The sequence below is a fragment of the Zonotrichia leucophrys genome, chromosome Z (assembly GCF_028769735.1).
Source record: "Zonotrichia leucophrys gambelii isolate GWCS_2022_RI chromosome Z, RI_Zleu_2.0, whole genome shotgun sequence".
Classification (NCBI taxonomy): Eukaryota; Metazoa; Chordata; class Aves; order Passeriformes; family Passerellidae; genus Zonotrichia; species Zonotrichia leucophrys.
The window spans coordinates 67,327,619-67,348,431 of NC_088200.1; the positions used below are offsets into that span (position 1 = coordinate 67,327,619).

At 36.8% G+C, this 20,813-nt stretch overlaps 1 protein-coding gene across 6 annotated transcripts in view; it reads left to right on the forward strand.

Moving 5' to 3' along the window:
- Positions 1-20,813, forward strand: part of CSNK1G3 (casein kinase 1 gamma 3) — a 69,995-nt gene that overhangs the window by 28,899 nt on the left and 20,283 nt on the right. For all 6 annotated transcript variants that reach the window (XM_064735686.1, XM_064735687.1, XM_064735688.1 and 3 more), the window contains 3 exons: positions 2,108-2,177; positions 13,829-13,977; positions 15,231-15,465. In XM_064735686.1, the coding sequence (XP_064591756.1) occupies positions 2,108-2,177; positions 13,829-13,977; positions 15,231-15,465 (454 nt within the window). The remainder of the gene's footprint in view (positions 1-2,107; positions 2,178-13,828; positions 13,978-15,230; positions 15,466-20,813) is intronic.

Consider the following 20,813-nt stretch of genomic DNA (forward strand, 5'->3'; position numbering starts at 1 on the left):
ATCATAAGAAACAAGGCATATCTTCTAAAAGATGCTCTAGGAAATTAGTTCAAGAATCTTGTGCTAAAGAACCTTTTCTTTGCAAAGGGAGATAATCAGAAAGTTTGGGTTCCCATTTAGGCTGCATGTGTATTCTTCTGCTTAATCTCATGTCACTTCATTTAGTTCTATGAGATCCTGATGCACGGGCATGTTGAACACTATAATGAGATTTTATTAATTGGCAGATATTAGTTTGCATATATATACAGACTTATTCTGGGGCCTTTTTTTTTGCTTGTTTTGGATTCATAGTTTGTGTCATGGTTTGACCAAGAAGGAGTGAAAATTCTGAGAAGCTGTGGTCAAACCAATAAAGGTTTTGAGTTTCATACTGACACCTAGTGTAGCCAGTGGGGTTTGGACACACCTCCGAGAATACACAGAGGTTAAAAGCAAAGCACTGCCCTGGCACTTCCTCTTTTAGACATCGTCGGGCGAAGAGTTCAGATCTCTTCCCCCGCCCGGCCCGCTGCTGCTGGGCGGGGGAGGGGCCGCCATGCCGTAGGCCTGAGGCCTGGACAGAGGTGGGGGTTGAGAGGGCTTTCAAAGATAGAAGGGTGGGGGAGCCCCAAGAGACATCGAGACATCGGGCAGCCAGCTCCTCTCTCTCCCCCCTCTCCTCCCAGGAGAGCAGCCAGCGAGAAGGGGGAGGAAGACTGCCCGGCCGGAGCGGCAGCGTGTGGACAGCGTGCGTGAGAGTCGCTCCGGGACCGACAGACAGAGACTAAAAACTTTTAACCCTTTCTTACATGATTAGAGCCTTGCAGAAAATGCTAATCCTCCTCGAAGCTGAATAAGAAGAGAGATGAGAGATGAGATGAGATAAAGACTTTGGCCCGGAGATTGTAGAAATGATTAGATGGGGAGAGATGATTTAGAGTGGCCTTTTAGCTAGACTTTTCTTGTAGCCATAGACTCAGTTGTTCCTGTGACACAGACTGCATTTAGGGGGAGGCAGTGCCTCAAAACCAAGAGAGTTCATTTGTGAGGACCCCCCGGCCCCAGAAAGTTAGAAAAATATGAGGGAGACAGTTGTCCCAAAAGCAGAGACTGTGCCTTTTTAGAGTGAGACAAGGCATCCTTGAAAGACCACCCTAAAAGCAGCTCTAGCCATGTCTCAGTGGTGAGAGCACTGAGCATAGAAGGAACATGTCACAAGCGGCAAAAAGACTTTTTTTTCCCCCCGGGCGGTGCCGAAGTAACAAAGAAGCATCCGAGGTTTCAGTGTGTTTCCAGAAGCCTATAGAACAAGAAAGACTCCTTTCCTCTTCATGAACTGCAGTTTGAGTATACTAAAGTGTCGTGCCGGGCTGGGCAGTTAGTGTTTTTGAGAGAATGTATTAGATTGAGAAAGTCAAGGAGTGAGGAGAAAGAAAATAGTTTTTTTGTAAAGTTTTCAATTTTTTTCCTTTTTCTTATAGTCTTTCCCTATTTTTCCTGTAGTTTTAAGTAATAAAGTGTTCTTTATGTTTAAGTTAGAGCCTGTTTTGCTTATTCCTAGTCACATCTCACAGCAGACACCAAAGTGAGACATTTTCATGGGGAGCACTGGCTCTGTGCCAGGCTCAAACCATGACAGTTTGTAATGGTGATACTTGATTTCTGCTAAGCTATTAGTATTTGGTGGAAGGATTTGGTATTTTTTTATTAAGATCCTAGGAGAAGCTCCTTGTAAAGATACATCTCTCAAGTAATAGATATTTGGAGGTTTTTTTTCAATCTGTTAAGCTGCATATTAATGCCACTTTCTGAGAAATGTAGGACATACTATCCACATGTTTTGGAGAAACGTACTATTTTTTAGATATTCCATTATGTGTCTGTTGCTTGATTTGCATGTTGGACTCTGGCCCTGTGGAGCAATACAAGATGTAAATATCAATATATGCACTACTCTAACCTGAAGGAGGTTTAGTTTTCTCTGTTTCTTAATTGCCAGTCATTTCAGAAGAAACCTTCAAACTTTTTGTGTGGCTTGGAAGTAGGAGGGCTAGTTTGGCTGGTAGTAGGTTAGTGTATTAGTTTTTAGGCTTTGTTTTAAATGTTGTTTTTGTTTTTAAATCAGGAGCCAATGAAGTCGAGAGCACCACAGCTACATTTGGAATACAGATTCTACAAGCAGCTAGGATCTGGAGGTAAAAAGCAGTATAATGCATTTTACTGTGATGAATCCAGGATCAATTTTTGGCTGAAGTTTTCTGGGTTTAGAGGTATAAATCTATTTAATAAAGTGTTCCTTACTACTTAAAGCAAAAAAAAAAGCCCATGGAGTTAGTGAATTAAATAATAGTGAATAATAATAATTATAAATTCCATTATTCTAACTTTTTGCCTACTCAATAAAGTGTATCTATGAAGTCCTGACTTTTAAATAAATCCTACCTATCACAGCATTTGTCTGCATACAAGTATACCTTAAACTAAGACTATTCCCAGTACAACTCTTTGAAAAAATACTGTAGATCTCCAAACTGCTGATCTACTAATTATGTATTTTGAATTAAGGTTGATGTGATAGCTTACTTTACTTCACTTCTACTGATACAGTATATAATGCTGCTTACTAGTTTTAAACCTCTTAAATACCTCTAGGAGAAGTTTCAGTGCAGTTTAATATTTAAATTTCTCATTTCACTCCCGTTGGTGTTTTTATACCCAGAAGTACTCTTATGGTGGTGGCCTGAATGATCCAATTGTCACCTTTTGTTTTTATAGGTGAGCGATACCTAAAACTTCTCACACAATTTTGTGCCTTTCACAAAAGTGCATATAATCAGTTAGGAAGATGTGAAGTGTCTTACCCTAGTAAAGTGAGTACAGATTCTCTAAATCAGCTATAATTTAGGAAAAAGAAGTCTTTTGATATCTTTTCCTTGAAATTATTCCTAGAGTAGGTAATGTAATTAACTATTTTTCCCATTTTTCTACTAATGTAGAATTTTATTTTATGAGTGGACTACTAACAGTGGTTTTCTACATGTTTGTTCAGGGGCTTTTACATATTTCTACATGTTTCTACATGTATGTTCAGGGGCTTTTTAGAAAAGGCAGCCTGGAATTTGTGACAGTGATTTTGATTGTGCTTAAGCTAGAATAAAATCCTACTTGGTATGAAAAGTCTCTGAAAAGAAACATGCACATACCACTTTGAATTTGTTACCTTGAATGTGTGTATGTTATGATGAATTTAAATACTTTTTAATTCCTATTTTCACCTTTTTCCTTAAAATTTGGGATCATATGGCAGCTCGTTGCTGCTCTGACTGGATAGGGTTTCTCAGGTAGCTTTCAAAATTTCGTGCTACTCTTTTAAAGACTACATCTGGTGAAACCAAGTTTCTAATGTGTTCAGTTAATATAGACCTTTTTTTTTTGCTGAGGTACTATGAATGCTTTGCAACCAGGAATTTTTAGAGATTACTTTTGGCAAAACACAACTTTTCTTGTCAATTTCTCTTCCTAGATGGAAAATAAGGTTGTAGATAGGTAATCAAAATCTTGAGTCTCTATGGTTGCTGTTTGGAGAAAGTCCTCACAGTACTGGTGTTTTTTTGTAAGTAGTTATGAATTGTCAGCATACCGTACACTAACATTGTGAAATAGCTGATGAGTAGAAAGCTGAGATCTTAAGTGTTTAACTAATGGAGCATGACAACCCACAAATTAGATACATTAACTATCTGTGAATATAGAGGTGTAACTATCTAAAATTGCAAAAGAGCTGTGTAGTGGAGGTAAGAATAAAGGTGTAATTTCTAGTCCAGACTGCAGAAGTTAGGCAGTGCTTCTTAGAGGTAGGAACCCTTACAGGAGAATATATTGGGAAAATGTCTTGGTGAGTGTAACTATGTTTACTTTTTTATTTAGTGAATAAGACTGGGAACTGTGTTTAGTGTAGAAACATAGTGAAGTCACAGTTATCCTGCTTTACTTCAGATACCATTCAATTTTCTTAACCCTGTTTGGTGGTTGCAACAAATTTTATCTTTTTCTCTGATGTCTTGTTGAAGTACTGAAAGGGAGAGTCACCTCTCTGATTCCTTGCATGAAGATGAGGTTACCTTTAGGGTGAAAATGTGAAGATAGAGCTGGTGACTTACTGAGCATCATCAATATTTATGAATAACTTTGTTACAGACTCCTTTGTTTTTGCAGTAACCTGCTTTTATTCAAAGGTGAAAGCCTCTCCCAGCAGAGAACCTTGAAAACTCCTTTGTGAGCTTTTCTCAGGCTCTCCACTTGAGGCCTATTTTAAGGGGTTTTGTGACAAAGGCTCATTATGAAGAAAGTAATTTTCTTTTTCCTATCTGCATAGAAGTAAAACAAAGATTGCTGATTCCTTATCTTCTGGCGGCAGTCACTTTTTCTATATTTTTAGGAGTTGGGCCCTCAAGCAGAGGAAGTTGTATGGCCTGTGATTTTCAGAAAAAACTTTGTAGTATTATGTAGTTTCTGTTCTTATGCAATCTGTGACAACTGGTTTTAGTTTGCTGATTTTTTGTGACGTGCATATTTACTGTGAAACATAGATTTAAGTAATTTTATCTCATGAACAGTTGAAAACAAAGTTTTGGAAAGTTGATCCACTAAGTGATAAATTCAGAAAGCAAGTATGTAAACCTCCTATGTAAAATAGGAGATAGTGAGTGAAAAAAAAACTTTCACCAGGTCTATCCATTTACGTAGTATTGCTTTGTGGGCAGTGGTCGTTCTTTAATTAGAGAGAGCATGGGTTGGAAGAAGTGGTCTTCAGTATGCAAGTTACAGAAGAGTCTGTCATAGGAGATATAAAAATTGCTGCCATTGCTGGAAGAAATTTGTAATATAGCAATTGTGAAGAGAGAAGGTTTCTCTGATACGCAGTTATGCACCATACTAGAAGTTAGAAATGTCTCAAGCTTTCCATCTTTTAAGCTTCTAAAAATCCACATTTGTAGGTTTTCTTACAATAAAGTAATCTTTTCCTTTGCTGTTTATTTGCACAAACTTTTGGCCGATAGCTTTATAATTGTGTGGACTGTGTAGTTTGCATTTAATTGTAGTGAGTTGTGCTTCCCCTTGTTCTCTTCATGTTTACATGTGTACTTTTGTATTAATAGCAAGTGATTACTAAACTATGGTTTCAGAAGCAACCAGTGAAAAGGGAGTTGTACTCTCAGTCTTGTAAGCAGAGCCAATATTTTCTATAAAAACCCCATCGTTTTCACAAATAAGAACTACAGATTCCCCAGTTTATGCTACAGATTGACTTAGTGTGAAATAACTAATTGACCTAGTGTGAAATAACGTGAAGCTTAAAGGATTAAATTCTTTTAGGCCCTGTGAAATCCTCCTTGACTTGGAGGTGGCAGGAGGAGGAGGGAGAGGCATTAACATGTGAATGAATACTTCTAGAAGAAAATTAGGTTATTTTCTGGCAATATCATCCTGAAAGCAAGTAAAGAAAATGTTACTGTGATTACAGATTATTTTACCTTCAAACCCTTTTTAGTGGAGCATCCTTGTACTTCCTATAATCTTGTAGGCATCCTCGATGAAAAGAGGATTTTGAAATGGTGTTTTTTAGGTATTTTCTTGTCTGCAGCCAGTATTTGTCTACTAAGTCTATTTATTTATTTTTATAATATCCCTTTTTCTTGCTTTTCTAATAACCTTGTAGCTTGGGATTTTTTAAAATATATATTTGTATTAATCTCTCTCCTAAGTCATGTTGTTTTGTGTCTTGAATGCCATGAAAATCGAAGACATTCTTAACTTAAACAAGGATCAGAGGGTTCTTTTGTAGTTCTGCTCACTGAGAGAACAAGGGGAAAATAGGCATGAAATATGATAGATGTGCAGCTTTTATACACAAGACTTTAGAACTGAGAGTATTAGTTCTCTGTGTTTAATAAAAAGTGGTTTTGTCTTGCATGAGTAAGAATTAACATTTCAAAACTGGATTCCTTTGGAGAGGATCTGCTCACATAGAAGGCCTAAATGTAAATTTGCACTTAAATATGCACTTTGAAATGCCTGTGAATGTGCAGTAACATGTAGGCGTTTGTCAGGAAAAAAAAGTGAAGAATCTTTCTTAAAGAGGAAATACTTTCAGTGCTTTTGGGCTTTTAAAAATGTTTTTAGTTTTTTAGGGAAATGGACCTCAAACTTATTGAAAACAACTTTGAAAATTAGTTAAAAGATGTGGCTTATTTTAGTCTCATCATTACTTAGCATGTACTAACAGAGTTTTTTATGAAAATTGCTTTCTTTTTTCTGTGATAATTTTGTAGTTTAGTAACTATGAGGGTGTTTTCCTTAAGGAGTTTGAGATCATTAGTCAGTATGAAGAATTTTCTAGTCAATTGAATGGGGAATATATGGATGGAATTTAGAATCTGTGCTTCTAATAAATTTTGTTTAATGTGTATTTTCTTAATGTGCAGATATAAGATATAAGAAAACTATACTATCATACTCCAAATAAAATGATTGCTGAATTCTTACCTGAAATTGCATTGAAGCTTTTGGAATGAATAGAAAACAGTTTTGTATTTTTTATTGATTTTTGAATTAATCTTCTATGCTATCAGGCTTTCTTTGCATGATTAGAAGATAAAGTGTAGGTGTATTTTGTGCACCACACTGCAGTTTAACTGACAGATAGGTATGGTTCAGTTTCCTTTTGCAGAAAGGGGTCTGTAAATGAAAGAAGTTACGTGTTACATCTTGAAGAGCATAAAAACGATTCATCTTTCATTGTCTGATTTTTTTCTAACCTCTCTTAATAAATGGGTGATTATCATAATGACTGGGAGCTTTTGCAAGTGACTGATAACTCGTTTGTACTTACTGGCCTGACAGTGGAGCAAAAGAATGGCAAGCAGTTTCTGCTGCCTAAAGTGAATTAGTAGAACTCCTGTTTGTAATGCTGCTCTTAGAGTACCCTTAGAACAGTTCTTGTTTATAGCAGTGAGGAGTATCTATTATTAGATTTTTTTTTCATTTGAGGTAATTTTTGAGGTCACAGATCTCAAAACATGTCACAGATCTGTTCAGCAGTGGATTAACCTACTGGTAAAACTGCTGTATTAATATTTCAGACAAAGCAGATGCTCAGTATTGTAAATAAGGTTTTATTTTTCTTAACTTTTGGACATCTGTTCTTCTAGCTGAAATCTAGTTAACTCCTCCACTTGAAAAACTGGAAGCCATTCACTTTTCTTACAGGGTCACTACTATTGGCTAGTCAATGCATAGGATATATTTGTCTACAGTGGGAAAAGGTGTTGTATTTAAGAAGGTCATTGCCATTGTGAAATGAGTGCTAAGTATTGCATTCTGTACCTGAACCATTGTGATTTGGTACTAACATTCATGTGACGTGGTCTGTATTGGTATCTAAAAATACGGGTTTTGGTTTTGAGATCACGCGGAGCTGCCTTTGACACAGTGGAGTCACAGTACTTGGACAGCTGTAATTACACAGTTACTGTTGGATTAGTGATTCAGGAGGATTTCAGTGTGGGCACAATGTGGTTTTGGGAGATACAAAAACATTCCCATACAGTAAGTGGAGTGTGCTCACCATTTTGTAGTCAAGCTCAGGAGAATATTTATTGTAGCATTTAGAGCATGTCTGGATTCACCACATTTTTGTTTGGGAATGTAGCAGAGTGAGTTTGAAATACTTTGAATTTCTGATTTTGAGAGGGGGCAGAGTACCCTAAGGCAAGAACACTTCTTTGTTATGAGGTGCCTTATACATAGTTTAGACATTGTTGTTTATAGTTTTCTTTTTTGTGTTGGAAATGTGTTTGATGGACTGAAGGCCAAGAATGAGGTTCAGTTCTCAGTGTCTTTAGTGGTTTTTCCTCTAGGTAAAGACAAAAATATTTAAGGTGAGAAAGTATGTTTCTTCATTTAATTACAGTTCAGGCCAGCTTTAGCTGGTGTGTGAGATCTGAGTGTTCAGGGGCAGCTGTTAATTATTTTCATATAGCTATATTAAGGGTATGGAATCTCTGAAGCAGATTTTTCTCATGAAAGACAAGCTATCTTTTGCATTTCAGATAGCTACAGGCACCTTTCGCTGTCACTGCGAAGGCAGTAGGATCTCAGATTGCTAGTGATGATACCATGTCTACTTCATCCTCTTGGCCATAGCCACCTTGCCTTCCACTTTAGCCTATGGGAGAAAAAAGAACCCAGCATGATTTCATTGTGGTGTATCAGCGTCTGTGTTTTGCTATAACTCTTCCCAAGACAAAAATTTCAGTATAAAAATTTCTTAATTTCTTTCTCAGTTGGTGGACTATAATGTACTTTACTAGATTGGTATTCTATCATACCATGAGGTTATGGTATGATAGAATACCAATAGCAAGTCTCCTTGAGTGTGGTGCTAGAAACAAAGCACTACAGCTAGATTATTGTGTCAGGTGATTATTTTTGTTCCTAGATCTTCTAGAAACAATTTAAAATTACTTATCTTATTCTGTGTTATTCAAAATATTTTGGGTTTGATGTTTTGCTGCTATTATAGGAAAAACATTATGGAAGTTACAAAGGTTTGAAGTGAGTTTACAGGAAAACATGAGTGTGATGTGCAGCTATATTTAATTGGATGTTCCTACTACTTAGTTAAAGCAGTAATAATTTTCTGGAACTTCATATTTTAGAGTATTACTTAATTTCTAAAACAAGGGTGTTTATGTTTCTAATGATCAATGACAATGTTTATTGAAGACAAAATCTCTATAAACTACAGAGTTAGCAAGTAGGTGAGTTCAGGGTAGTCCTAGTTTACATATGTAAATAAAATTTTATTACAGATATGTTAGAGTTATTGCACTTCATATCCTTTGTATACATCTTGCTAGCTCACATTCAGTATGAATGCAAAGTGAGTTTAATTAGTAACTTCACATGAATATTGCTTTGAACTATGCTTCCAGGTAGGTAGCTGAGCATGTGGTCTTAAACTGATGGCTGTTTCTTTAATTTATTTTTTATTGATGCTGTCCTGCTTTATTACTTCTGTTGGAATTTGACTGTCATTATTATGCTGGGAAATCAGCAATAAGCAGTTAGTTGAAGTGGTTGGTAATCATGATAAAGTTAAAAAAACTAAACGTGCAAGTGATCCTTAAAAACAAAGCTCTAGGCTTAATTTAGGAATATAGTATTAGAGCACTTAAACTGAATTAAATATTGAATCTCTTTACTGAAGAGGAATCTATTCATAGGCAGTGCTAATCTGTGTACTGATGACTGCTGCAGTTGTATCATGAGCTGTTTGGGGAAAACTCTGACTCAGTTTTGAGTTTTTGCTGCTGATCTGCTTCCTTTGATAGGAAAGTTGAGTTGCTCAGTTATTAATGTGAATATGGTAATATTTATGTTTATATGAATAAACATAAATGGTAATGCCTAATTTATTTTTTAAGTGTAGTCCATCAAAATTATAAATATGTTGCTTGCAGTTTTTCTTGTTTTATGCCAATCCTTTTCTAGGATTTAGCCTAAGGACATGTACAGGATTTTCTGAATTTAAAGTAATTTTTTTCCCTGGAATAAGTGCAAGAGATCTGATAAGAATCAGATGGCAGCTGCATAATAGAGTTACATGATAATGTTTCTGAGAAACAGTAGTTACTGGCCATAAGCCTGGCTGTATGCAAAAATGTATATTGATTTTGTATTGTGACATCACACAGATTCAGAGGCATACAATAGTTGTAATTGTGAAAGGAAGCTTGATAAGACAGTTCAGTGAACAAAGTGAATGTTAGATAAATGGATATTTGATTTAATCATGGTTACAATAAAATACATCTCTAATTCCGTTTTAGTAATATAAATAACTAAAGAAGATTTTTCCTTTTGAAATAGATCTAATTATTTTATTACTATTTCTTCTTTTTGCAAACATATTCTTATATTTGTAAGTAAGAGATGTAGTCTAAGTGTTGTGGTGATATAGTGTCTCATTCTGTGTTTAGAGTTTTATAGTTCGTGGCTGATCATGATTTCAGTGGCATTCAGGTGCTGTGTTTCCAGAGACTGTGTGGCCTGTGTGTGCTGCTTTGGCTCAAGTCAGAACACATTACTGTGAGTTTAATAATCGCTTCCTTTGAGAGGATTCAAACCAGAATCCATAGAATAACTAGGGAATATTTGTGTTTGTGGCAGTTTGTTAATTTGTATCCTTGACAAGAGTACTAGTATGAATGTGCTGTGAAAGACAGCTGTTACTGTAAATCTTCCAACTAGTTTAAGGTATTTTTGGCTTATGTCCAATGAATTGCCACATATGAAAATTAAGACTGCAAATAAAAGTTAGTGTGATATAAGAAGCTGAATACATGATACCATGATCTGCAAGAGCAGTGTTGTGTATTTTATTGGCATTTATGTGTCTGAACAGATTCTCAGCAATAGGATATAATGCAGATACCATCAGTCTGCTTCTTGATTTGTTTAGAAAAAGCTCTAAAAGGAAATTGGTATTACAAGAAACTGAAAAACACTGGAAAGCTACTTACTAGCTTAATAGCTTTACAAATTTAGGTTGTATTGTGTAGAGACATTTTGCTAAGATACAGCTCAAAATTAAGTCAGTCATAGATGAGGTTAAATGCAAGTGGTATTGCCATTGACCTGTGGGTTACATATTCTTTTGGCTGTCTCTGCTGCCTGTTTATCAAATTAGGGGTTTTTTTCCTGAATGAGGACACACACCTAAAATAATTGAAGCTATGACATAATATCTGTGTCAAAGCAGATAAATGGAATTTTTTCCTTAAGATACAAATGTGTTTGTGCTAATCATGTATATTGCTGGAGATAACTGAACAACATGCAGTCTCAAGCTTAAGTCAGGTTTCATGATGTTCTTCAAGAAGACGGATAATGGTCCAAAGCAGAAGTAGCTTATTATTTTCTTTGTTTTAAAGAGATTTGGCAGATACAGTTTAATCTACTAGTCATGTTTTCTTTATTCTAATACTTTTTTGTCCTTTCATCATTGTTGAGGAAGTCAGATATGTCAGCTTTAAAAACTTTCTGGACATCATGCACATAAACATGGTGGACTAAAGTATTTGAAAATTAAAGAGTGTAATCCATAAATTCGCATAATTGTTTTAGGGGGCTCTCTTTGCACCCCTGCCCTTCCCACTCACCTTCTCAGTGGATAGTCAAGTACTTTTTGAATGTTTGGACTTGATTTTGGAGATCAGAGGTGTACAGCAGTAATGTTTTAGGTGGCTAATGAAAGCTAATTTTTATAGAAGAAACTGGAATCCAAGTGATGTTCAAATAGTTAATTTCCAAGTGAAGACTTCTTTGATTTTTTTCAAGAGTAAAATAGGATTGAAATCATACTGGCTTAACATGGATTTACAAATTTATGACAGGAGAGTTACCTAAGTATTGTAGATTACCTTAGTCAATTGAGCCCATTCAAATGAAAGTGTTTTTTACCTGTCAACAAGTATAAATATCTAGAGATAGGGAAATATAACTTGTACCTTAAAAAATGGTTCTATTTTGAGGGTTTTAAACCTAGAAAGGAAAGATGTTTAAGCGTTAAAGTAACTTAGGGGGGAGTCTGTGAATCTACTTTTTTGGCCACAAGTAAGTTTCCTTTTTGATGGATGATGAGGAAGTTATATGTAAGTTTTAGTGACATTTATGTGACAATCGTTAAATTCTGCTTATAACTGGGAAGGGGTACTACTTTTTAAAAAGGATTTTTAAGAATGGGGAGAAGACCTGTCAAGGTACTAGAAAGGATTGAATGGTAATCAAATTAATTGTTAATCAAGAAACCGAAGACCAGTGGCTTCTTTAAATTCACTGCAAGACAACTGAGATGCGTCTTAAAAGCTCAACGTATTTCCTTCTTTTGTTCTTCAGTGGTTTGAGCTAAAGTAATTCAAAATGGAAATAAAATACCTCCTCTTAATAGGTAATTAGCAGTGGAATGTCTTGAATAAAATAGGGATTTCTTAAATTTCTAAAAATCTGAGTTTCTTTGTTTTTAGCTTAACCACTATCTCTTAAAGATTTATCTAAGAGATCTTGCATTATCTGTCTGTAGTGGGAGAAAAAGCCTCACATATGTTTTTATTAGTAGCATGTTACTTTCTGACTTCTGGAGGTTTAGAGATGTGGAGAAAGAATGTAAGTAGCAGAATGACACCTGCTTATTGCTTTTAAGCAAAAGTACTAAGATTGCTTTGACTAAGAACCAAAGCCCCTAACTTCTACTACTTTGAGCTGTTAATATCAGATTATTTTATCAACATGGGTACTTTTAGACAGGATATGCTCCATATGCACTGCAGAGGTTTTTAAATGTTAAACACAGTTTTGGGACGTTTTGGAATTCTCATCTAATCAGAGGATCAAGTGTTTTAGATATCTTTCTGATAATTCAGGATGATATTTTTAAATTGAAGAACACTGTCTCATACCTTATTCTGATACAGGATGTAATATGATCAGTACTTCTTCATTCTGAAGTGGGTACGATTATGCATTTTTAGTATATTAGTATAGAGATGAGTGTGATGATACATATTGAAAACCAAATTGTAGCTCAAGTCTTCTGAAAACTGAACAGCTGGATTTTTAGGGGTTTTTCTTTAAATATTTTGACTTGTAGGAAAAGAGATTAGTGAAAAACCTCTTTAAAACGGTGCTTTGACTTGATGTTACTTTTGCTAAAACAGTAATTGTTATATAATTTTTTAGCCAAAGCTGTAGTCAGTACGATTACAAATTTGTGCCCTCGGTGTATCTATAGTAAGGTATTGTATGAAAAATTGAAGGCTTTATGGAGAAAGCCCTTAGAATTAGGGTTACATTTGATCTACAGAAGATGAAGTTGAAATCCAGAGTTTCATTAAGGTGTTCTGATAACAGGTTTGGTACTTCTGTGTAGTGCATTATTGAAAGATTGGACACTGCAGAAAAAGCTCACATGAAAAGAATGCATTTTCAGAGTATTAAATATTTGGAATAAATTAAACAGAGGATGTGTACTAAAGAACAAAAACCCAAAGATCTGGAATAACTCACTTCCCTAAGCAAACAAAATTAATTCTGCTGAATGAGGAAGATGTTCTGTGCATGTGAAAAAGTACAACATGAGTAAAAGCAGTTGTATCAAGTTATTTTTAGTTAAATAGACACACAATTCATAACCTACAAAAAGGTGGAAGTAAAATTGGATCATAAGGCTTTAACTATTTATATTTTCACAATTCTGGATTGCCTGTGTTCCTAAGGCAGGTGTTCATTTAAAACTATAAAGTCCAGACTGAATGTATCATTAAACTCATGGGTTCATTAATCTCTTCCTGATTTTTTTAAAAAGATTTCTCTAAATAATAAGGTGCTTTTATTCCTAAAGGTAGGAATAGCCTTTATTTAAAAAGTTTAATTTAAATATATTTTTTTGTACAAGAGCTTATTTAAAGCCTTCATAGCATTTCATAACCGTGTTTCAATTTATGGTTACAAAACTAATAGAGAAATTCTGATTTTAACTTTCTATACAAATCTCGATATCTTTCACAAGTCAAATATGTAATAGTACCCTTTTCATTAAAACTTTGGTGACTATCTTCAGTATTCCTATTGTGTCTTTTACCTGTAGTTTTTATGAGGTTTATTTTTGTTTCTATGTGAAAAATGTATTTTTAAGTTATGATCAACTTGGAATTGGGTAGGAATTATACTGCTATGTACCTTAATCTTAATTAACCCCTTATTACTTTGTATTTTCATTTTACAGATGGAATACCTCAGGTTTATTATTTTGGCCCATGTGGCAAATATAATGCTATGGTGCTAGAACTACTTGGACCTAGTCTGGAAGATTTATTTGACTTGTGTGGTAGGACATTTTCTCTTAAAACCGTTCTTATGATAGCCATACAGTTGGTAAGTAGAATAGATGTTAATTTGAGTGTTCACTAGAATAACTATATCAGTCTTCAATGGATTAAATGCTTACTTCACTTAGGAGATTTGTATTTCAGTTTTAAATTGATGATGGTGGTATTTAAAATTCTTGTCATACAGTTTAAGCAGGAATACTCTTAGATTACTTTCATTTACTTTGTTCCAGTTTTTCAAGTCAGTGAATGTAATTACTTGTGTCTTATGAGTTTTTATCACAATCTAAAAGAATGAATTTTGATATACTCTTTCAAAAAAGAAAACCTTAAAGAAATAAAAGTAGTTTTAGCCCACACAAGCAGTTGTATTATGAGACTCCTAAATAGCATAAGTATTTTTTTTCCTGGGTGTTCTTATAAGAAAGCAAACAAACAAATGAAAAATTTCCCAAATTCTTCTAGAAATTGTAGCACAAAATTATTCAATGAAGAATTATTCTGTTTTTTGATGATTCCTTATTTGGTTCTGACTTGAGGGTGGGTGGAAGTGGAAAGAAGGACAATTAAGCCTGTACATATTTACCAGATTTCCACCTCGCTAAACAGTGATATTTTTACCTGTAATGGTTAAAAATAGCTGTTTAAAACATGATTGTAGTTGTATAACAGACTCCAACTACAGATGTACAGACATACAGACACGAAGAACTTATTTATGACCAAGTTCTTTTTGTTAAATGCTCAAGTCCTCACAAGTCCAGAGATCAGCTTTATTTAATACTTCCTGTTCTTTTTCTGAATGTGGAAATTTTGATAGAAAGCAGTCCAGCTAGAATGACTAGTGGTTCATCATGGCATAGTGATGAACTTTCAGTGCTTCTCTCAGTTATATCTTTAATATGTAATAGATCAGACTTTGCTGCTTACTGCTTGGTGACATAATTTCTGGTTTTACTTTTCATGTACACAAAACATACTTGTGCCAGCTGTTTTGAGAGGCAAAAACATCTGTTGTGTGCAAGATTCATGACTAATGTCCAGTGTGAAAATTTCCAATACAGCAACTGATGTATCTGCTTTGGAAAAGTGTACAATTTTCATTGACTTTAACTGGGAGATACTTCATTAAGACAATATTGCTTTGGTCTTAAGATATTAAGAGGTGTGATATTAGGAGGCGTGATTTCTTCTATGTATAAAGCCAATATAAGATATTTAGCATCTGACACATTTTAATGTGGCAATCTGAAGCTTAAATTTAACTTCCTTGTCTATTTTTTTTTTCTTTTATTGAAGATTTCTCGTATGGAGTATGTCCATTCAAAGAACTTGATATACAGAGATGTAAAACCTGAGAACTTCTTAATAGGACGACCTGGAAACAAAACCCAGCAAGTTATTCACATTATAGACTTTGGTTTAGCTAAGGAGTACGTAGATCCAGAAACAAAGAAGCACATACCATATCGAGAACACAAGAGCCTTACAGGAACAGCTAGATACATGAGTATAAATACACATTTAGGAAAAGGTACGTGTGCTTTTGAAGTGCAGAAACAGCTGCGATTTGTCATAAACCATCTTGCTTTCAAGTAACAGTTTTTGTCAGTCTGTAGTCATTAAGAACTACAAATTTTGTGTATTGTGCAAAATAGTTTAGCCTTATGGAAATACTGTTTATGGGAATAATCTTTTTTGAATTGCTAATCATCTTGATCATGTCTTGGGCATTGTCCTCTTTGTTAGCTTTCCTTAAAAGAAAGATGTGGTGTATCTTTTTGTAGCATAATACCTTCACATTGTAAGTATACCATGGCAGGGTGAAGTTTCCAGGAAATAGGTGTGCTTATTAAATACACAAAAGTCAGTAGGTTGAAATAGCATGGATTTTCAATGCTTCCTTGCTTTTTTGATCTCTCTGAAATGCACCATAAAGTAATAAAACAGCTTAGAGATAATGCTGATTTTTCGATTTTTTTATTTTTTTTTTTAGTGCTTACAGTGTTAATAAGGCTTTGCCAGAGTCATTAAAGGTTATGCCAGCAAGCTAAAGTAATTACAGGATGTCTGTAAATATAAAAGTTGTTTTTATTGAATGAATAAATTCACCTTGAGGAAGGTATGAGTACTCAGATATTTGTTTATTACAGCTATAGAGAGGTTTTCTAGTGAAATCAGTTAGTTAGACCCCTTTGAATTTGTGTAGGCCAGTTGTTTATCACTGCATGGTAATCACTAATTAGATTATTCTTTGAATTGATCATAAAAACATTGCACAATACTTACAGTTTAACGGTAAGCATAACTGTTAAAACACAAATGAGAAACCATTCACATTTCTCAGACAGGAATAAGGTGCTTTATCAATAAAGCAGAGCCAGGAATCACTTAGGTTGGAACATACCCTCAAAGTCATCAAGACCAACTGTTAACCCAGCACTGCCAAATCCACCACTAAAGCATGTCCCTAAGTGCCACATCTACAAGGCTTTTGAGATACCTCTGGAAGTGATGACTCAGTCACTTCCCTGGGCAGCCTGTTCCAATGTTTGAGAACCCTTTTGGTGAAGCAAGTGTTCCCAATATCCAATCTAAACTTTCCTATGGCAAACATGAGGCTTTTTCCTCTTGTCCTGTTCCTTGGGAGAAGAGGCCAATGTGGCTACACTCTCTTTTCAGGGAGTTGTAGAGAGTGATAAGCTTTCCCCCAGACCTCCTTCTCTAAACACCCTCAGCTTCATCAGCTGCTCCTCATAGGATCTGTGCTCCAGACCCTTCACCAGCTTTGTTGCTCTTTAGTGTAACAAAGTGCAGCACCTCAAGTGTAGGGTTTTAGCTTCCTAAATCTAACTTTTGGAACTCAGGTTCTTGAGATCAAAGAAGCATCCACTATATTTTTCAGGCATAAATGGTGATGTCAGTGTAAGGTGACTGTTACATTTTTGACACTGGGCTCTCATCTCCACTAACAGAATATACTTCTGATTATTACAGCATTTTCAACAGTGGCACAACCCCTTTTAAAATCAAATAAACTTTTTACTCCTCCTTAAATAAATGATTGCCCCCAAACCTTTTAGGAAAAATAAACCAAAATGTAAAACTGATAATTACTTGAAAAGCAAACTGAATTCTGATTACATGTCTGATATTTACACAGGATGTGTTTATTTTTGTCTAATGGTAACTTATTTAATCGTAGAATGGCTTGGGTTGGAAAGGACCTTAAAGTTCTGAGTCTGTTGTTATAGGCTGGAACACCAGGTTTCTCAAAGCCTCATGCAAATTTGCCTTGGACAGTTCCAGAGATGAGACATCCACAGCTTCTCTGTGCAAGGTGTTTCAGTGTCTTGCTACTCTCACACTGAGGAGTTTCTCCTGAATATTTAATCTAAACTTACTGTCTTTCAGTTTGAAACTGCTAGTCCTTGTTGTGTCACTTGTAAAAACCTCCTGAATAGCTTTCTTGCAGGCTCCTTTTTGGCACTGGAAGGAGCTGTAATGTCTTCCTGAAGCCTTTTTTATCTCCAGGCTGAGCAGCAGCAACTCTCAGACTGCCTTCATGGGAGGGACGCTGCCTGAACATATTCATGGACTTGCTTGGTCAGGTCCATGGCTTTGGTATCTTGGGGACCCCAGAGCTGGATGCTGCACTGCAGGTGGGGTCTCACCAGAGCAGATGTGTAGAATCCCCTCCCTCACTCTACTGGCTACACTGTTCTGGTTGCAGCCCAGGACGTGTTTGGCTTTCTAGGCTGTGAGTGTACATTGTGGGGTCACGTCCCACCTCTTATCCACCAGCACGTGGAAATCCTTCTCAGGGCTGCTCTCCATTCTCTGTCCAGCCTGTATTTGTGCTTGGATTGCCCTAACTTAGGTGCAGGTCTTTGCATTTCTTGTCATGTTCACACAGGCCCACTTCCCAGGCCTGTCCAAGTCCCTCTGTGGCATCCCTTCCCTCAAGGGGAAGGTGCTGTTGACAGCACCACATGGCCAGATGTTCTTGGCAGACTTGCTGGAGGGTGCTCTTGATCCTACTGTCCATGACACCAGCGAAGGTGTTACCCCACATTAGTCCCAGTACATCCCCTAAGGAACTAGTGTCCGCTTGGATAGGGAGTTCTTGACTATGATTTACAGTATGACCACTCAGCTAATTTCTTATCCATTTGTTTCATCTGTCAAATCAGTGTCTCTCCAGTTCAGAGACAAGGATATCCTGTGTTACTGTGTCAGATGCTTAGCATATATCCAGGTAGATGATGTTGGTTGCTCTTCCATGCACTAACATGTAGTTGTGTTGAAGGCCTCCAAACTTGTCAGGCATGATTTGCCCCTGCTGAAGCCATGTTGACCATCATCAGTCACCTCCTTATTTTCCATGTCCCTCAGTATAGTTACCACAAGGATCTACAGTGTGATCTTGCTGGGCCCTTGGTGAGACTAACAGGCCTATAGTTCCTCATACCTTCCTTTCTTCCATTTGTAATAATGGGGGTTATATTTCTCCTCTTCTAGGCTATGGAATCTTTACTGGGCTGTAATGACTTCTCAGATGTAGTGGATGTAATAGCTGTTGTCTTCGCCTGAGACTCCCTAAAGACTCGTAGATGCATCTCAGCAGGTCTCATGGACTTGTGCACCTTCAAGTTCCTTAGATGGGCTCCAACTTGATCTACAGTGTTCTTCATTCTGTCAGTCCCTGCCCTTTTCTTCTTGTGACATGAGTAATGTGACTGGAATACATACCAGGGAAGATGGAGGCAGAAAAGTAATTTAATGTTCCCCAGGATCCACTCTAAACTTTCCTGTGGCACAATGTAATTTTTTTGCTTCAGCTTTCTCCATATCCCAGGTCTCCTGTTTCCTTCTGAAGAGGTCATGCATTTTTCCTACTTTTCCTTTTGTCGCTATCTTACTTATAGAATCTCTTCTTGTTGCCCTTGACATTCCTGGCCACATTTAATCCTATCAGGGCTTTAGCTTTCTTAAGCTGATCTCTGGCTGCTCAGACAATTTCTCTGTATACCTCCTAGACTACCTGTCCTTGCTTCACCTCTTTATATGCTTCCTTTTTTTACTTTGGATTCAACCAGGAGCTCGCTGCTTATCCATGCAGGCCTCCTGATGGTTTTTGCTTGGCTTTGTTGGAAGGAATTGCTCCCGGCTTAGGAGGAATTCATGCTTCAATACTATTGACCAGCTTTCTTAGGACCCTGCTTCCCTGCCAAGCTTTATCTCATGGTACTCTGCCAAGCAGATCCCTGAAGAGGCCAAGATGCATCTGCTGAAATTCATGATACTGGATTTGCTTTGCTCCCTTCTCACTACCTTTAGTATCTCAAACTCCAGCATTTCATGACCACTGTAGCCAAGGCTGCCCTTCAGGTTCTCCTTCCTCACCAGCCTCTCCTTTTTGGTGAGAACAAGCTCCAGTGTGGCACATCCACCTTTTTACGTTCTCTGTCACATGGAGAAGGAAGCTATCATCAGGGATACCTTACTGGATTGCTGATGCCATGCTGTCTTGTCACTACAGGAGATACCGGAGTGGTTGAGGTTCCCCTGTGGGGACCAGCATTTGTGAACATAACGTGTTCCTGTATATTGGTAGACAGCTGTTACGAATGAGTGTTTGAGATCGCTTAAAAAATCATCAGCAAGGGTGTCAGTAAAACCCTGATTTCATATTAAGCAATGACAAAGTTCTTTGCAAAATTCACTCTGATACTTACTAGTCAGTTATACCAAGGAAAAAGAGAAAATCCAAACCACTACTAAAATCCAGTCAATCAAAACAGAAATGAACTGTCTAGGGCTGTGTGTGTTTAGGTGCATGTGACAAGTGACAAAAGGACAGTGAGGGCAGGTATAAAAAAGAATGCAGCCTAAAAGCTTAACAGCACTCAAAAGTATTTAACCTTAACTTACACCTTAACTTAAACCTTAAACTTAACAATTCAACATAGGAATTAACACTCAACAACATTTAACCTATCTTATAACATGACCTTACTTACAAGCCTAACTTTGATATCCAAGATAGCTGAACATCTGAGAGAGCAGCATTTCTCCCAGAGTTTGCCATAGCATATGTGTATGTTTATGCACGCAGGCAGAGTCAGTGCAAAGTACCTGTCGAAAAATTCCCCTCAAAGGCAGTGAAATACTCACTCTGGGTGCTTTTGCATCTCTTCATTGTGCAAAGATTTGAGCCTTGAGGAGTGAGGTGTTGGCCTATAATTCATTTTTGTTCAGCAGTTGTCTGAGTACAGCAAACTTGGGAGTTTGTGGGTTCTGAGAGGCCCAGCTCAGAGAGAGGTTGCTGGTCTCAGCTGCTGTGGTCCGGAAGAATTCAAAGGTTCTCATTGTAGACCACTGTTTTATAGGGTCACAAGAGAATGGGCTTTAGTCATAATAATGTTTCATCCTGGCCACAGTGTGAGTTGGCACGCAGTTGAAAGTGTGAGAACAGGGATGTTATGCTATGCAAGCAAGAAAAATAGTTTCCAAGACTGTTCATAAAGAAAGCATGAGCTTGTTGGTCAGCAGGGACTCCTGGGAACAAAGGATTTCTGATATACTCAAGAGAAGCTGAGCCCAGGTGCTGTTTGTCAAGCTGAGACCGAAAGAGCTTTTTTTCAGATCACACTGGCCTAGAAGGGGTGAGGGAGAGATGCACCACTGCAAGGACTCAGCTGCTCAGTCTTCCTGGCTGGAGTGCCTGTGGCCACCTAACCCTGCCCTCCTGTTAATTGTTCCCCAATAGGTCTCAGTCAGCTCCTCATACATCCGCGGACAAAACTCCATGCACTCAGCTGGCTGTTGCCATGGAGGATAACATTACCTCCTGGTCTCCCTTGCCTCTCCTTCCTAAAG